The sequence below is a fragment of the Arachis stenosperma genome, chromosome 9 (genome assembly GCF_014773155.1).
Source record: "Arachis stenosperma cultivar V10309 chromosome 9, arast.V10309.gnm1.PFL2, whole genome shotgun sequence".
Classification (NCBI taxonomy): domain Eukaryota; kingdom Viridiplantae; phylum Streptophyta; class Magnoliopsida; order Fabales; family Fabaceae; genus Arachis; species Arachis stenosperma.
In genome coordinates this window covers 119,586,793-119,604,261 of record NC_080385.1, presented here as the reverse complement: position 1 = coordinate 119,604,261, position 17,469 = coordinate 119,586,793, and the positions used below count along the sequence as shown (strand labels likewise).

General features: G+C 33.0%; 3 protein-coding genes across 14 annotated transcripts; 1 reads left to right on the top strand and 2 right to left on the bottom strand.

Annotated features, from left to right (window-relative positions):
• Positions 1 to 330: 330 nt before the first annotated feature.
• LOC130947808 (uncharacterized) lies at positions 331 to 2,533 on the top strand. Of its 8 annotated transcripts, none has more exons than XM_057876520.1 (3): positions 338 to 498; positions 830 to 963; positions 1,057 to 2,526. In XM_057876520.1, the coding sequence occupies exons 2-3, from the start codon at positions 834 to 836 to the stop codon at positions 2,193 to 2,195; spliced, it is 1,269 nt and encodes a 422-aa protein (XP_057732503.1). In that variant the 5' UTR covers positions 338 to 498; positions 830 to 833; the 3' UTR covers positions 2,196 to 2,526. The 8 variants fall into 8 exon arrangements, with proteins under 8 accessions (XP_057732506.1, XP_057732503.1, XP_057732505.1 ...); XM_057876522.1 differs by having other exon boundaries at positions 901 to 963; positions 1,057 to 2,525; XM_057876521.1 differs by having other exon boundaries at positions 830 to 900; positions 1,057 to 2,525.
• Positions 2,534 to 4,211: 1,678 nt separating this feature from the next.
• LOC130951265 (22.0 kDa class IV heat shock protein-like) lies at positions 4,212 to 5,160 on the bottom strand. Its single transcript, XM_057879913.1, has one exon. The coding sequence runs from the start codon at positions 5,036 to 5,038 to the stop codon at positions 4,433 to 4,435; it is 606 nt and encodes a 201-aa protein (XP_057735896.1). The 5' UTR covers positions 5,039 to 5,160; the 3' UTR covers positions 4,212 to 4,432.
• A 1,350-nt stretch (positions 5,161 to 6,510) lies between these two features.
• Positions 6,511 to 14,792, bottom strand: LOC130948636 (RNA-dependent RNA polymerase 1-like). Of its 5 annotated transcripts, XM_057877456.1 has the most exons (6): positions 14,751 to 14,792; positions 14,441 to 14,496; positions 11,844 to 12,385; positions 9,194 to 11,064; positions 8,185 to 8,335; positions 6,511 to 7,481 (listed from the first exon to the last, which is right to left on the bottom strand). In XM_057877456.1, the coding sequence occupies exons 3-6, from the start codon at positions 12,357 to 12,359 to the stop codon at positions 6,669 to 6,671; spliced, it is 3,351 nt and encodes a 1,116-aa protein (XP_057733439.1). In that variant the 5' UTR covers positions 12,360 to 12,385; positions 14,441 to 14,496; positions 14,751 to 14,792; the 3' UTR covers positions 6,511 to 6,668. The 5 variants fall into 5 exon arrangements, with proteins under 5 accessions (XP_057733439.1, XP_057733441.1, XP_057733442.1 ...); XM_057877458.1 differs by lacking the exon at positions 14,441 to 14,496 and having other exon boundaries at positions 14,751 to 14,770; XM_057877459.1 differs by lacking the exons at positions 14,441 to 14,496; positions 14,751 to 14,792 and adding an exon at positions 14,560 to 14,694.
• Between the last annotated feature and the right edge of the window lie 2,677 nt (positions 14,793 to 17,469).

Here is a 17,469-nt window from a genome sequence, read left to right as displayed (position 1 = left end):
AAATTAAATATTTAAAAAATGTTACAATTTAAAAAAAAATTGACTTACTCCTTCGTAAAAGTTTGGCTAAATGCCAAAAAAGAAAAGTGATCCAAACACGTTAGGAGGAATTTTGGTAACAAATTGTATCTTCTCCTGAAATGGATTTTTTAATTTTCTTAATTATTTTATTAAGTATAATCTCATTATTTAATATCTTCTGTCACATATTTTTTAAATTAAATTTAAAAATTATATAATAAAAAATTATACCAGACAACACAATTAAGAAAAAACACATAATAAAAAGATATATTCCCAATTTCCCATATTTGAATTAATTTTGAAAATTGCAAAATGAACGAACTTCCCCGAATCTGCGGTTTTTTCCACAAGCAAAGAATCAAGTCAGCAAAAGCAGGATTTGCCTAAAAATAAGTTCTTTCTTCTCCGATTATTTGATCTTTCTTCTCTTCTCCTTCTTCCACCAGTTCGCCAACAGCATCATCGAGATTTGAGGTATTATCAAATTATCTTCGAAGTTTCTATTTTTCTTTTCAATTTGACTCTCAGTATGCTGTTAGGTAGCAGTTAGAACTTAGAAACTTAGAATTATAGAAAAACGAAAGAAGAGGTAGGAAACTTTTGAAGCGTTGCAATTGGGAAAGAAAGGGGTTTCCGATCATTTGATGGTTAGTGATTATAATGCACTTTATTGATCACAGTAGAGAATGAATGCATTCATATGAAAATTTATAAATTGTTTTCATAACCCTATCAATGGAGGATCCTGCTATGTAGTTTTTGAGTGCAGAAGAGAAGTGTGGATTATATCTTAATATTTCCGCAGGCACATGGATGAGTCAAATAAGCATAAGGCCATCAGAGCCAAAGAGATTTCTGAGAAAATGTTTGCTGCAGGTGATGTTTATACTGCAATGAGGTTCGCTCGTATGGCTCGAAATTTGTTTCCTGGTCTTGAGGGTATTGAGCAGATGATAAAAATATTTGGTATATACCTCGCTGCTAAGATTAAAATAAATGGTGAAATTGATTGGTACACTATGCTTGGTGTAGGCACGCAAGACGATGTTGCCACGATGAGGGAATCGTATGTGAGTTTAGCTTCCCTGATTCACTCTGAGAGGAACAAGTTTGTTGGCGCAGATGGGGCCTTTGAACTTGTTTCGCAAGCATGGAGTGTGCTGTCAGATAAGGCTAAGAGGGCAATGATCGATGAGAAGATTAATGCCCCAGCATTCGATGAGGAGGTGAAGGTGGAAACATGTAAACTTGCAACTGAGTGTGAATATATACCATCAGAAGAGGGGGCTAATTGTGATCACAATGTTACCGAGGCTGCCACTTCAATTGCAAAGATTCAGAAGGAGAATTCGCCTGCATCAAGATCAAGTACATTTTGGACTATGTGCCGTAGGTGCAAGCTTGTATTCCTGTACTCTAGAGTTAAAGTTAACTGTAGACTTTTGTGTTTTGTTTGCAACAAAGAATTTATGGCAGTTGAACTAGATAGACGGAAGGTTTTATCAGCAAGGAGGCGCTCCAGGGGGTTGCACACTGTCAATCCACAGGCACATGATGTAAGCGACTTTCATGGCAGTACATTACTGAGAAAAACTTGTCAGGGTTCCTCTGCAACTCAAGAAAAAGATGTTCAACAGATGTATCAGAAAGTAAAGCGAAAGCGCAATGAGGAGCAAGTAACAGAGAGGGAAAATGCCTCCCAAGAGGAGCACCCTGTTGCTAAAAGAAGTTACTTTAATCCTTCCAAGATAAGAAGTGCCTTGGAGGATATGAGCTTGACCAGCTGTGATGAGCGAAACTCAAAGGAGCCGGATTTCAAATATAGCGGGATAACCCAAGCTAAAGAGAGCGGCATTGCAAAAGGCATCTACCAGGCGGAGCTTCGTAACCATTTTATGGACATTGCTGTAAATGCGCTTAGTACAAAACTAGCTGCCCTTAATCCGGATACTAATGATAGCCAGAAAGCAAATGAGACGGGGGAAACATTTTTGAGGGAATCTGAAAGTTGTGATCAAGACAATTGTGAGAAGCCAGAAGAAAGGACAAGTGGAGTCCAAGCAACCATGCCATCTGCAGGCTCTAATACTATGACTGACATGCTAACAAAATCTTTGGGGAAGATGTCAATAGATTTCCAATTTCCAAATAATGCAGATAAAGAAGTATAGAAGCAGCTAATGGTGACAGACTGACAGTAAAGAATCTAGTCTTTGATTATAGATTTTTAATCATTTGATTTTATGTGCATATATGGCATACTCCAGTTGAAAGTTTCTAATTTTAGTTATTGAATAGCAGACACTTCTAATTCTTTTGCCATTTATATTGGATTCTTGTTACTAGAAATTTGAGTAATCTAATTCATTCGTATATAGAACTTTTTGTAGAAAAGTAGAGGTCTACTGTTAAGTGAAGTCACGTTGGTTGTATCTAAAAGAAAACTATTTTTGTCAGGGGATTTATACGTTAGATGCCTAGGGTGAATGACTATCGAAGTTTATTATCACATATAAACGTAAAACATTTTAAAGATGCTGTAAAGTTAAATAATTCTTTTTCCAGTTTCAAGTGCTAATAATCAATCACTGTTATACCCCCCCCCCCCCCCCCCTCTTTTTAAAGAACAAAAAAAAAAAAGAAAAGAAAGAAACCAAGTAATTTAAGCCACTAGAATCAGATAATAATACAAGACTAGAGGATTTGCTTTTGATATATGAAAAGTCAGTAAAAAAAGGTCTTGAATCTCCGGACGTACAAAACATCTGCATCTCAAAACTAGAAACAAATCAAAAGCATCCATAGATAGAGACATTGATAAATTTGTGCTACAAGGTAAATTTAATTTATCACTAGCTATCTATGTTTTATATCTAAAATGGAGACAACAGATCTTCGGAGAGAGAAGCATGCATATTTTAAAATTTCACTGAAGATCTCAGTTTGAATTGGACTTCTTTTGGTTGCAATTTTAAGAAGAATAGTGTTATGTATTTAAGCTTTTTTATAAACAGAATCTATTCAAATTAAATAATAAAACCTAAAATAATATTAATCGTAATTAATTTTTGTTATATTAGACTAACTTGAATAAATTTAGTTAAAAAAAATTTAAATATATAACATTATTCTTTTAAAAATGTCGGTGACCTAAGCTAAAAATGCTTTGAGCTTTGTGGAGACATCTTCGGAAGAGAATCTGATCAGCCGATTGAGGATGGATTTTGGTGAACTTTCTAATTTTATTTAATTTAAAAAATAAAGTATAATCTCTCATTATTTATTTTATAAATAAAATAAAAAAATATAAAAAAAATATTTAAAAATAAATAATTATATTTTATTTTTTAAAGTAAAAATTTAAAATTTAAAAAATTTAAATTTCTCATTTTAAACCAATCTCATGGCCTAACTCTGACCAAACTATGCCTAAGTTTTTTTTTTTGGTGACTAAACTATGCCTAAGTTGATTTGCTTGTTGATATTCTCGTTATATAATAAAAAAATATAAAAACTAACTTATAATGAATTAATATTAATTAATTTTAAAATTAAAATTTATTATTTCAGATTTTTTGTTGTTTATTATTTAAAATTTAAAATAAAAAATTTATAAATTAAAATTTAAAATAAATAAAATAATTTATATAATAAATTAATATTAACTGAAAAAAATTAATTTCCTTAGTATTATTTCAACCAAAATAAATAAGTTGAAGAGAAAAAAAATATCCTCCTTTGAATTTTTCTTTTTAACCTTTAAGATTTGTCAATTCACTAATAAAAAAATATAGATAAACAATAAAAATATTAAATAATATAAATAATAAATATATCAAATATTTAATTTATTAAGTGTACAAATAATTATCTTAATATTAAAATTTAAATAAATAATTTAAAATATAATATATTTTTATTTTATTTTAGATTAATTTTATAATTCATTGTTCACAAAAATTATTGTCTACCTAACAAAATCTTTCAATAATTTATTAGTTAATTATTCATGAAAAGAAAAAAATAAATTCTATGATATTTTTGTTATAGTATTTAAATTGCCTAATATCTCTTTTAAAATAAAAAATAAAATATTTAAAATAAAAAATAAATCATATAAAATTTATTAAATATTATTTATTTATTTTTTTTAGTAAATTAAGTACAAAATGATAGACACCATCGAATTTACCAAAGAAAAATTAGTTATTTAAAAAACCTCTTTTTCCATTCATCACCAGATTAACAAAACAGTGGTGTGGATATATGCAACATATATATAGGACCTCAAACTTCATCCATGGAGACACAATGCAAGCAACATTACATTGTACATACTCTTATTCACAAATTAAACGCAAGACGATAGTGATGATGATGCCCTTCAACTCGCGAAGAGACTCTAAATTCAAAGCTCTTGCCGCTTGGCGCCACTGTTGTCGTGTTTGGCGGGACCCGCACCCTCAGACTCCCCAGGAGCAATGGTAACCACCCTAGGACCCTTGATCTTATCAGGTGACAACTTATCAAGAATCAAAGTAAGCACACCGTTGTCAAGCTTCGCCTTAACAGAATCCAAGTCAACATTCTCCGGCATCCGAAACTGCCTCCAGAACTTTCCATATGACCTCTCAACCCTATGCCAGTGATCTCCCTTCCTTTCTTCCTCCCTCTTGCGCTCTCCGCTCACTCGCAGCACCCTTCCTTCGTCAACCTCGATCTTGATCTCGTCTCTCTTCAGCCCCGGCACGTCCAGCATGATCACGTGTCCCTCCGGAGTCTCCTTCCAGTCCACTCTCGCAGGCGACAGTGCCATCGCTGCTTGCTCGTCCCTGCCGCCTACCCCGAATGGGACTTGCTCCAGCACTCGGAACGGGTCCGGCCAGAGGTCAGATAAGAGAGAGGTGGGAGGATCTATCAAAGGAAGGAGAGAAGCTTTTGTGTTGGAACAACATTGCGCAACAATAAGCAACACCAATGATGCTAGCAGCAACTTGAGTTTTTGTGGCCTCATTTTCGTTGTGCTCGGAATTCAGAATTTGGTTGGACTTGGCAGTGATGATGACTGATGAGTTAGGTGTAATTCTGGTGTCTATATATAGTGTGAAAGGATGTGCTCTAAATTGGTGGTAGAGATATGGAGAATGTTCCATTATGATTCGATAGTATAGGAACGTAAGAGCGAGTGCAAGAGTTTTCCTAAATGTTCCAGAGCCTTCTTGTCTTTTGCATACTTTCAACTGTGGAGTATTAATATTAGTTATTAATAAATTTAGTAGTATCCAAAGTCCAAACTTTTCATAAGATATTTTAATTATTAATAAATTTTAATTATTAAATTAATTTTTAATTATTTATTTTTTAAATAAATAAGTTTTAGTGTTAAATTTTTATATTAAAGACAAACAAAATTTACTAATAAAAAATTAATATTATAATTTTATCATTTTTTAAAAAATTTTTTATATTTTTTTAATAAAATAACCTGACATAAAAATTTATTTATCAGGATCTTACTCATATATGTCCTAAAGTCATATTTTAAACATATCATAAAAAAAATTACTAAAAAGAGTAATATCTTAAATAAGTTTTCAAAAATTTCATGGTCCGACAGATTTATCTCCAAAAAAATTTAGGTTTTCAATTTTTAAGATTGTTAGATATATGCTATATAAACCTCTAAGCCAGGTTAAATAAGTTAACACGACATTGTCTTTCTTACGTGGAGATTATAGGTGTAACATATCAGATAAAACAACACGTATTGCATTGAGATAAATTAGTCCCTAGACATGTGACTAAAATGCCAAACGACGTTATTTTTAATGGAGAGATTCGTCTTCCACCTTTATTCTCCACCTTCTAGTTGCTTCTTTTGAGAAGACTAAATTGACATATATTCTATAATTTTAGAGACCTTTTTGATTTATAATAAAATTTTAAGAGAATTATTTGACTTATATATAATTCAGAGAGAAAAGAAAAGATTCATTGGAGAGATATGTTAACATAGCTATTTTAGTTCAATTTGGTTACTGATGGACTACCTGCAATTGCTATCCACTAAAATATAAAGTTATATAACAAGAACGAGATGAACGTGAAGGAGTGTCAAGCCGAGACAAAAAAAAGTGCAGCACATGCAGGCAGTCAGTTATATCGGACTTCCACACTTTTCTCTACTGCAAATTTTAAAAAGTGAACGAATTATAGTCAAGAGAAGTTTGAAATATTTAAATATTAGTGAATAATGTTAAAATTCATAGAGAAATTTACTTTATACAAGTAAAGTTGAGAGCTGAAACTCTCATTATTCTCTTTCAATTTGTCTAATTTCATATAATGATCATTGTGTTTGGAAATGTAGACAAGAATAAATTTATTTTACTTATTTTTTAATAAAACTCATCATGTGGGAATTGACATTCGTTTTTCGCAGGCATTAATACTACTTTACATATAAGGGAAATAACACAAAGGATATCATTAACACATAGCCAGAGTTTTTACCCATCCATATACATCTTCATCATATTTACATGCATGCAAGTGAAATAACAAACAGAACCAGAGCCTTAAATTACTCACAACATAAATTGTTAAATATACACACATAGTCAACAAAGAGAAGGGCAGAGTTGTCAATTTAAACTCAACTGCGGGAAACTATCCTCCAATGATAGATTATAAGATCTTCTAATCCAGGCTTTCTCCTTCTTGATTTGAACAAGTTGAGGGTAAACACACCATGGGAAGCTTAGAAAATGGTCCCTATTCATGCCTTCATTATACAGACCATAGTAATCAGGATGATAAGTAACATAATACCATGCAGAAGCCTTTGCATAGGCATCATCACCGTTGCCATCGTTGAACCACGTTCGAGCCTCTTTCCTTAGAGACCTCACAGCTGCATTAATTGCATCTGAATCCCTCCTTTTGCTGAAAGATTTTGACATTTTCATGATATTCCCGCTCAAGATTTCCGCTTCTGTTTTGATCCCGTAGTAATCCATCAGATTTCCCAATTTGTAGTCATAGTTGGTTTTGTGAAAGAAAGCATCATCAGCATAATCCTCAAAACCATCAACTTCCATGTCGGGGTCATATGACCGTATAGCCACTTCCCGGGTAAAGGATGTGATCGAGCTGGCACTGGTTGCAATTCCTCGCACTTCCCTGAAAAGCTTTCCTATAATATTCTGCGACTCATAGGGATTTTTATCAGGCTTCTCCATGAAATCTGGATAATCTGTGACATAAAGTTCACGAGGAAGAACAGCTGGAACACCAGTTTTTGGAAAGTCGACCGCTATTGAAAATAACTTTGCTAGCTTGAGGCATGGTTCAGCCATTGCTTTTAAGGGCTCTCGATCAGCAAATACAGTGTGTGCATTGGCAATTATTCCTAGACTGTCATTAACTATGTAGTTTACAAAATACTCCTCAATCTCCTGCACCAAATAATTAAAAGAAAATTGAAATAAAAAGTGAATTGGTACAGAAGAGACTAAGATGAACTCAAAGACCATATGAAAAGTTAAATCGTTTGAGTATTTTGGTCTATCATAAATTCATAACAAATGCAAAAGAAAATAGAGATATCTAAGTTATAGAGTTCAAGCTTCGTGGATGAAAAAGAGAAATGTTTCACTGTTTCAGATGTGATTTGCGATAGAAGAGAATGACTAAAACAGGAGAGACATTTTGGGTGTTCTGAGGCTAGATTTTGGTATTTTTGAACATAACTAATATTTATGAGATTGTTTAACACTTCTGACTTATGAAATGAAACTAGAAAAAAATAAATAAATAAACGACATATATTTTAATTTAGAATGAGTATTGGATTTAGATAATAGAATTGACGTGGATTGTATTTAAGTGACTAAGTGAAGTTGTGTTTACACTTTGAAAAGATAAAGAAAAATGGGAAATTATTTTAAGGGAGATACTCTGACAGAAAGTATAGCTTGGCTCAAGTTGTTATAACATAATCAGTATTGAAGTGAAACCTTGGTTGGATGTGACAACATAATCCATAACAACAGCAGAAATGTTGAAACATGATTAAAGATTATACATAATAGCAACATAAGATCAAAAAACAAAAATAATAACAAATATATCAAAGATAACAATATCTAAAAATGATACCTCAATCATGACATTATGATCCAGTTCCGTACTTGGACCAGCAGTGTAGTCCATTGGTTCAATTACTCTTGGCGGAATCAATTCAGGGTCCCAAGAAACAAAGTAGATATCACCATCCAAATCACTTCCAGAACACTCATTTGGATGAGGCCTTATAACAAAAATCAGTTATTGAGGCCCAGAGACAGTTTGAGAGGATGGCCACATGCAAAAGTTTAAAAAATCATTTATGAATGGAATTAACTTCTCAAGCATATTTAAAGAAGATCAACTTTGATGTACCATTCAGATCATGTATAATGTATGATTCAAAACTCATAAGCATTTGACGAACATATCTAAGAGAAATAAAGAACAATATTGATGCCTAAAAGAATATTATTAGCTGCAACTGCATTCCAGGTTTTTCTCTCTTTCATTCTCACTCTGATTTACTTTTTTTTTTCTTTTAACCCCGAAATTGCATTGCACGCAGGTCTTTTTCTCCTTCATTCTTTCTCTCTATTTTTTATTTTAAATGATGTCATCATTAGAAATAATCTTTTAAGAAATTTATATTATATAACCTAAATATTGTATATAAGTGAAAACTAAAGTATTAATGGAGAGAAAAATGGAGTATCAAAAATAATTAGAAAGCAGTGGAAGAAACCACCATTGACTGTAAAACTGCAACGTCTATTTGACTGAATGGAGTTCATAGTTGATGTTTTTTTGAAAGAAAAACTAAAAAACAACCATAAAAAAGTAAAAAAAAAAAAGTTACAGCTATACATCTTAAAAGTAACAGAAGCAAGGACAATTTTCAACACGTAAAACTAGCAGTTCATAGTGCAGCTGCCTATACATAATGGTAAAGGCCAAGTAGGTATTAATTATTTCCCCAAACTTGTTTTATGTAAATTTTAGTGACTAAGATGTGGACTGCGCTTAACATATACATGAGACAGTATCTTCTGAGATAGTGTTTACCATAAATAATAATTGAGATATTAAGAAATATAAGTACCTGCGTCCCTTTCGTGGGAAAACAACACAATCTAACATGTGATGCAAGGCTGGCACATTCACAGCCTTTAAAACACGCACATCTCCCGGGTGCAAACAGGGATTTTTTGCCACTACTACCTTACCATTGACTATGTAAGATTTTGCAGGATCATATGAAGAACTACCAGAAAGACTCCCATGCCTATTGTCAGAGAAATGAACAAACACCTGACCGTATTCTAGGCTTCCAGTTTCATCCAGACAACCCATCATTGCTCGTCCTTTTGGAATCAGAATCCTCGTCTTGAGTCGCAATTCCAAAAGCTTTGATGCCCTGAATGTTTGCAGCATCATTGATAGAAACGGTTCTACATTCGGCTTGTAGCCACAGCTGAGCATCTCCTTCAGAACATTACTGATTTCCCCAGTGTACATCATGTCCAGAGCCTCATGCGCCTTTAATGAATCTGTTAGTATAGTGTTCAGTTGATCAACAGCCTCTTTCTGTTTTTTCTCGAAAGCTTCATCCTTGACGCCAAGAGTGGATAAGAGAGAAATCAACTGACGATTTAGATAACAAGGCTGAAATTTACTACATGCCAAAACATCCAACTTTGAGTTATCTGAATCATACTTCCGCATACTCTTCCTCAGTGATAGCTTTGTTGTCGATGTTGGGTCAACAGCCACAACTCCTTTGTAACCGCCATATCGGATCTGAAAGGCAGATGGAGTGGAACTGTAACCACATTTTTTAGCAACCTTCTTGGCAAATTCAAGAGATATCTTCCCAATTCCATCAGAAAAGACATAGCCATTAAACTCTACATCAGGAATAACTTCAATTTCATGCTTCTTAACAGTTAGTGTTTCAGTAGATGAACCAAAAGATTGCCCCAGCCTAGCAGCATATTTGGCCACATTTCTAATATTACGAAAATCTCCCATCCATTCCCTGATATATGCAGCAGTACATCCAGTTGCTGTAGGAGCAAACATCCAAAGAGAATTTTCCCGCAACTGACTTGATGAGAAAGCTAGAAATTCAAACTTCTTGTCACCAATAGTTATGCCATCTCTAAGGATGGAAAGAATTCTTGTGTATATTTCAGTCTTCCTGTTCACAGAAGTACGTGGCGACAAATCAGTAGAATACAGTTTTTCTAGCTCTTCATCAACAAATGAAACACGTAGGAAGTTGTCAAGATCCTGATGGAAATGGCGGAGAACACGATTTGAGACATTAATCTCTGGCCCACAAAAATACACTTTGCAAGGTGTAATCTGAACCCTCTTTACATAGACCAAACCAGTATCCAAGGATATCGCAGGCGATCGAGGAGGGTTCCCTAATGCATTGCCAGAAATGTACCTTCTGTACTGATCACTCAGCCACTTTATGGGTTCATAACAGAACTCCTTTGAATAGAACATTTTTTCTAAAGCATGTTCTATAAATTCAAGCTTCATTCTGTATGGATCAACTAAACGGTAAAAGCCATCATCAAGTGATGGACCAGCGAGACTCCCATGCTGGACCAGTGAATTAACTTTGAACAAGATTTCATATGGTATTTGAATGCCTTGTGGAGGAGTAACAATGGGAACAAGGTCCAGATTGCTAGAAAAAGGAACCCCTGCCACTAAAGTGAATTGCCTCTCACTTTCCTCATAATAACCAAAGTTTTCCCTGAAATCTGGAAACTGTTGGTCATATGGAAGCTCTATAACTAAGGCAGATGACTGCCCAATACTGCTGCAAGGTGTGAAATCTGTTGCTCGAATCCATTGGTCATCAGGAACATCTTTATAAAAGTTGAATAACGGATGATCATATATATCTCCTGAAGTAGATTCTTCTTTCTCAAAAATACGGGGAGCACCAAGTAACTGGCATTTGAAGAAAAATTAAAGATGTTCGTCATAAGTCATGTATAGAGCATCCATAGCAACAGCAATTACAAGGTAAAAACATCCCACGAAACGATAAAAGACTGAAAATCAAGACAATTATTTTGGCTTTCCAAGTCATATCGACATGGTAAATTCTGAAATACATTAAAAAAGAAAAAAGTTCCAATAAGTAATAACAAGCTTGAGATCAAATTTAAACCATATGCACATTGTTGTGGATGGTCGAGGGTTTACACCTAGTAATAGATGAAATGATAAGGAAAATAGTTAATGAGCATTGTCAAAAGGATTACTAAAGGCTACTCCCTGTATCATTATATTTAGTTGCTTTCTTGCAAGAAAGCTGGTTTATACCTTTTTTTTTTTAAATATAGTTTGATTTATCAGTTCAGGTTCACTTCATTTGAATTTTCAGTGAACAAGGTATCCAACCTATTAACTTCTACAGAAACATCACAGCATTGTTGTCAGGTCTCTTGTCACTTTGATAGAACTATTTTCCTTCAGTTAAAGAAAATCCAGTGCTAAGGAAACTTGCTCAAGTCTAGAACCAAGGTTCAACAAAAGGAAATACCCCAATTCAAACTCAAGCAATGTATTTATTATGGTCCATGGGTAGGAGAGTGACTACAGCAGGTAACTCCTGTTGGAAGTTAAACTTTTCTGTTGGAATTCATTTTCCACTATAATAAAAGTGTTACTTAAATCTGAAGAATAGATTAAAACCAATAATGATAAGGTTTAGATTTAAGAACCTGAATCAGGAGATAATTAGCAGTTTCACCTCTGGGTTGATGCCGCTCAATCTTCCAAATATTCTCATAATAAAGCTCAAGTTTATATTCTAAATTGTTATGGGAAAGAAAGAAATGAAACTTTCTCATTCCATACCCGAAACATAAACGGACATCCATATTTCTCCATAACACAGAGAATCTTTCCTTGGAGAGCTGACAGCCGAAATAAAGTTTCACATTATTCAAACAATGCTGAGAAGATCTTGGCTTTGGCACAATATCTTTTATCATTTCCCGAGCCTTCAGATAGGAGTTGCCAAACCACAACTTTTTTGTAGCTTTAGACAGTATGTGTGAAGCATTGCTTGCAGAGGTAAATTGAATAATCGCAAATGCCCTTGGAACCTTACCTTTGCCTTGCCTTATCTTAACAGCTAATACAGTTCCTTCACCGGTAATTTGTTCTACATATGTCTTTACAACGTCCACAGTAACATAATATGGGAATCCATACAACTCAATTGTTTTACCCATCCTTCATAACCACTCTTTTGCCTTTCCTGAATAGGAGGAGAACAAAATAAACAAGTAAAACAATTAAAAAGCAGTAACGAAAGGCAACACTAAGATGATGCTAGATCTTCTATTTAAACAGTTAATTTAAATTTGTCGTCCAAAATATTACGGTATCAAATGCATTGAATGTTTATTCACATTGTTCTGGTAAACATGGATAGATGACAATTGATCCAGACACTAGAATGCACCTTCCAAGCCAATTTGTTTTCAAGGGAAAACTTTCGCTGCTTTTGACAAATGGGTGTTTTACATGTAAAACAAACCCTTCTTAACATAAACTAACTGACCATATACACAAATTAGTTATAAGACAGCCATGTTTGCAAGAACTTCCACACTTTTAATGATGAAATTTATCTGAATAACCGAACATCAGTTCAGGCTGCAAGCTTAGGTTTAACCTAATGGATGAGATTCAAAATGCATTTCACAGATTCAGCTCTCATTGCAGTCCACAATGTAAATATAGTTAAAAAAAAGAGGGAACATTAAAGGTTCAGAAACTTTCTGCATAGCCAAACCAAAACATTCCAAGTATATTCATATTACATAACCTTTCTCAGGTGTCACAGTAACAATAGATATCATTGACATCTTCTGAAAATACATACATCTCTTAAGACTGTAAAGTTAAAATTTAAAATATAAGTATTGTAATGTAACATTTATTAACAAGGCAATACTTTTTTAACAAATCAGAAGTTACATCAATGAATATAATAATATAAAACGACTTTCCTAACTAATTCATTATCAGCTGTTAAGAATATGGATAAGTATCTAGTTTGCACAGCACAATCTATCAAAAAGTTTCAACAATTTCAATGAGTACACCTGCAGAAAATGTCAATGATTTCTGGAACTAGTGATACTATCCAAACTTATTCTAAATGGGTTGAATTGTTAATGGAGTTAAGATCATGTTAACAAAATGTCAAAAGTTTCAAACATGGATTATGTTCAGCCAACACAAGAAAAACATAAGCTCTTTAAATTGCTCAGCACTCGAGATGGATATTCCACCAAGTGGTTATGTAAGCGGGATAGAGGATATTTACCAAAATATAGTATACTGTTGTCAAAATATGTAACATGTGCAACTGAAACAAATGCAACTGAAAAGAGAAGAAGAAAATAAAAATAATGTCTACCTTTGAATGTAACAAGTAAGCCAGATCCTAAAATTTCAGAAAATATTCAAGTGCAGAATACAAAATCATGACTCTCTTAAGATCCAATGGGCAGTCAATAAGTGCAAATGAATAAATATCAAAATTGAAGGGTGAATAAATAAAATAAAAAGAAAATACAGCTGAAGCTCAAGAACAACCTTTTTTATATAGAAAAAGTTGTAAAAAACTCACTGGCTCATGAATAAATGCAAATAACATAATAAATAATAGTCTTGATTAAAATTATTGAAGAAACAGACATGAACATGGCTTAAATGGCTTCGAGATATCTATGAAATTAGGATGCATGCTTTTGGTTTTTAGACAAAAAATCATCTTGTTTACTGAAAAAATTACTTTCCACATTTTTGTATAGATTTTATGAAACAATCAAAATGGTATAAAAATATTTAGCGTTTGTTCAAAAAGTTAAGCAGAAAACCTTCTAAATAAAATTTGTCCTCAGCTATTCTCAACTGTATTAAAAAAGTAAGTTGTAAAATACTAAAATCAATTATTTTTTCCCAAAATCAGAAGCATTTGCATCCATTGTGCGACCTGATTTCTCAAAATAAGCACATTACTAGAATCTAGAGCCTTTGTTTTCGTTTACGATATGAATAAACAGCAATTTGCACCAAGGAATTTGATTTAAAAAAAAAAGTGTTAAAAGTTTTTTCTGCCCAACATAAGATTAAAAATAAAATAAAATAATAAAAACTAACTGTCAAGGAATTCAAACTAAGGAACCCCAAAAATGCTGCAAAATCATTTTGGTTAACTCGTAACGACTTCGAGCTTTCCTTAGTAAAAAAAAAGGATAACTTGGTCATAAATATGGAACAAAATAACAGAAAACCGAACCTCTAACCAAATAGTGATGAACTTGCGTGAATTTGAGGCAAAAAATTGAGCATTTCCTGCTTAAAGAAATTGGAACACCACGAGTTATGGACCGAAAAAATAAAAAGACTCTTCCTTACAGTTATATTCTACAATGCATCAAAGTCCAACGACCAAAGAGTAACAACAAAACCAATCAATGTTGGAAGAAGAGTAAAGCAATGCAGAAGTTATAGTGAAAATGAGCATGAGGATACGATTGAAGAGCATGATCATGATCAGGCACAAAGAAAGAGAAGAGACAAGAGAGTAAAGTATCAGAGAGACTGACCCAAGGATCCTCACTCGTCAATGCCAAGTCAACACGAAAAGTTTGCGTTCCAAATTCCGATATATTATGATTTTTTGACTCGGCTAAGGAAGGGATTTTTTTTTTTGAGTAAATATTTAAATTGGTCCTAAGTTTGCAGTCTCTGAATTTAAAATTATTTTAAATTTGTCTTTTAATTTAACAATGATTTATTCTGAAATAATTTTTGGTGACGAAATGATAATAGTTGGATGGAGGCCACGTTAGAAGTCATAGTGGACTGATAAAATATCGTTGTTTTATTTTTGGCGTCCAAATAAAACTCTTTAAAATATCCTAATAAAACTCCTTAAAATATCTTAAAAGATGTTCGTATATGTTTTATTTGGGCATAAAAAATAAAACTGCGACGTTTTACCAGTTCAGCGTGACTTTCAACGTGATTTTTGTCCAATTACATCATCGTTTCGTCACTGAAAAGTATCTCAAAGACCACCGTTGTTAAGTTGAGGGATAAATTTAGAACAATTTTAAGTTTAGAAACAACATTGAAGTTCAACTGCATATTTAGGAATCACTTTGAGTATTAACTCAATTTTTTTAATTTAAATTAAATAAATACAAAATTTACAAAAATACATAAAATACAGCGTAATTATATAAATACACAATGTATCACATTTCGATTATCGAAGGATTTCAAAAAATGAACAAATTTTAAATATTAAAACCCCGATCTATGTCATAAGAGTTAAATGGGTATGAGTATCGAAATACGTGCAACATTCATAAAGGATCTCAGTAGCGAAAATAGGCACAAAGTACTAATTGGATTTCAATCACCGAGATGTGTGTAATTGAATTGATGTTATGTTTGTTTGATTTTTATTTTTTTATTTCATTCAATTTAATTTAAATCATTTTAAATTTGTACTAATTAATTATTTATGAATATTATAAAATTAATTTTTAAAAAATGGCATTATTTGTTTAACTTATTCTTGTAGTTGAGAAATTATATCCATTGAAATTGAACATTTTTAGAGCAAAATTTGAGCCGGGCAAAATTAAAAAGCAGAGAAGAAAAAGGAAATTTGTGGGTATTTAAGTTTTGAAGGTATTTATATATTTATAAATAAAAATTTTAAATTTTTATTTTAATAATAAATAATAAATAAATTAAAAATTAATTTTTTTATAGAAAAATAAATTTTTTTGATAAATAACAAATAGGAATATTTGCTTTTATTGAATTAAATTAAATTATTAATTAAATATACTCGTATTATTATACTAATTATTTATGAGTACTGAAAAATTAATTATCAAAATATTTTTAAATATAATTATAAACATTGAATGAATATTTAATAATTAAAAAAGTACTATATTTAATAAAATTATTGTCTCCTAAATATTATTGTGTGATATTATTAGATTAATTTTATATTATTGATACGACTGCTTACTCAAATTGAACAAAACCACTGATATGAATATGTAAGTATAGAAAAATCATAAATAAAATTCATGGGAGTACATATGGGAGTTAGGAGTACAATATTAGGGCTGAGAGAAATAGGAATGTGTAATAGTAGCCTGGCTCAACTTGCCCAAAGTCACAAAGTAGAAGAAAGAATGAGAAACAGAAAAGGAATCACAATTCACACTCGTCCCTCTTGCCAATGTCATGCCCGCTTAATAGGCACCAATTCTGTTAGTTGTATTTGTTGGTCATTCTTATTACGATCCTCATTGTGTTCTGCGTGTGTTTCTCCATTTGCGTGCAGCATGTTACTACCCTTACTGTCATCACCCCACCTTTAAAAAGGACCTTGCCCTCAAGGTCAAAGAAAGTAAATTGCTGCTTCATCTGTTCATATAGTTCCCAAGTGGCTTCTTCTGCTGTCAATGAGTGCCATTGAATTAAAATCTCCTCCGGCCATCTGTTGTCTTTTTTTGATCATGCGATGACCTAACACTTGCTGAGGCTCTAGTATCACAAGATTGCCATCTGCAAGCCAAGGAGAAGGAAAAGTAGCAGCAACAGGATGTCCCACACACTTCTTGAGAAGGAAGATGTGAAATATTGGATGAATCTGGCCATGGGCCGGGAGATCTAACTTATAAGCCACCTTCCCCAACATGCTAGCACCTTGAAGGTCCAAAATACTTCATAGACAATTTTTAATTTGCCCGTAGAGCAAGGGACTGCTATTGATAGGGTTGTAATTTAACAAATATGAATTCTCCAATTTAAAACTCGAGGTCCCTTTGTTTCAGATCCGCTTTAGCTTTCATTCTATTTCGGGCCCGCTCCAGGTTCAATTTGAGCTCTGCCAGAACATTATCTCTTTACTGCAGCTGATCCTGCAGGGTTTGAGGGTCATTAGAATTGGGAGTGTATCGGAGAATAGCAAGGGGATCATGACCAAAAAGAGCCTTATAAGGGGACATGTCGATTGAGGAGTGCCAAGACGTATTATAACTAAATGCAGCCCAAGGAAGCAGAGAAAGCCAGTCTTATGGGGTTATGTTGGGTAAAGCACCGGAGATACATTCCAAGCAACGATTTAACACCTCAAATTGGCCATCAGTCTCTGGCTGGAAGACTGTACTACGAGTTAGTGTGATTTCTTGTCTAACACAAAAATGCTCCCAAAATCTACCAGTAAAGACTTTATCATGGTCAGATACAATTGAGCTTGGAGGACCATGTAAACTCACAATCCGATCAACA

Bases quoted from the DNA above. Each gene is read 5' to 3' on its own strand.
- LOC130947808 (XM_057876525.1), top strand. From the start codon at position 834: ATGGATGAGTCAAATAAGCATAAGGCCATCAGAGCCAAAGAGATTTCT.
- LOC130951265 (XM_057879913.1), bottom strand. From the start codon at position 5,038: ATGAGGCCACAAAAACTCAAGTTGCTGCTAGCATCATTGGTGTTGCTT.
- LOC130948636 (XM_057877456.1), bottom strand. From the start codon at position 12,359: ATGGGTAAAACAATTGAGTTGTATGGATTCCCATATTATGTTACTGTG. The intron at 11,065-11,843 runs GTTCTTAAATCT...TTCAAATGCCAG, and splicing joins CTAATTATCTCCTGATTCAG to TTACTTGGTGCTCCCCGTAT. The intron at 7,482-8,184 runs GTATCATTTTTA...TATTTGGTGCAG, and splicing joins ATCATAATGTCATGATTGAG to GAGATTGAGGAGTATTTTGT.